Source organism: Penaeus monodon, chromosome 27 (genome assembly GCF_015228065.2).
Source record: "Penaeus monodon isolate SGIC_2016 chromosome 27, NSTDA_Pmon_1, whole genome shotgun sequence".
Classification (NCBI taxonomy): domain Eukaryota; kingdom Metazoa; phylum Arthropoda; class Malacostraca; order Decapoda; family Penaeidae; genus Penaeus; species Penaeus monodon.
Window position 1 is genome coordinate 30,012,288 of NC_051412.1, and position 245 is coordinate 30,012,532.

General features: G+C 50.2%; 1 protein-coding gene across 1 annotated transcript in view; it reads right to left on the reverse strand.

Annotated features, from left to right (window-relative positions):
* LOC119590770 (hemocyanin C chain-like) overlaps nt 1-123 on the reverse strand; it is a 4,315-nt gene extending 4,192 nt beyond the window's left edge. Inside the window, exon 1 of the mRNA XM_037939483.1 lies at nt 25-123. Coding sequence (XP_037795411.1) covers nt 25-103 — 79 coding nt within the window. The 5' untranslated portion in view covers nt 104-123. The remainder of the gene's footprint in view (nt 1-24) is intronic.
* Between the last annotated feature and the right edge of the window lie 122 nt (nt 124-245).

Here is a 245-nt window from a genome sequence, read left to right on the forward strand (position 1 = left end):
CAATGAAGCTAACAATATACTCACCCCCCGCGTCCGACTGGAAGCCAAAGTTCGGCCAGGCGGCAGCAGCCGCAACGAGAGCGAACAACAACAAGACCTTCATGTTGACGGTGACTGAGGAGGCGCTGTTCAGGCTTTTATACTACTCCTGGTGTTCAAAGTTCAAAATTGTGGGTGATACCGCTGCTTGCCTCTATCGAATTTTTCCTCTCAATGGAGCACCACCGATACGAGATATGCATACT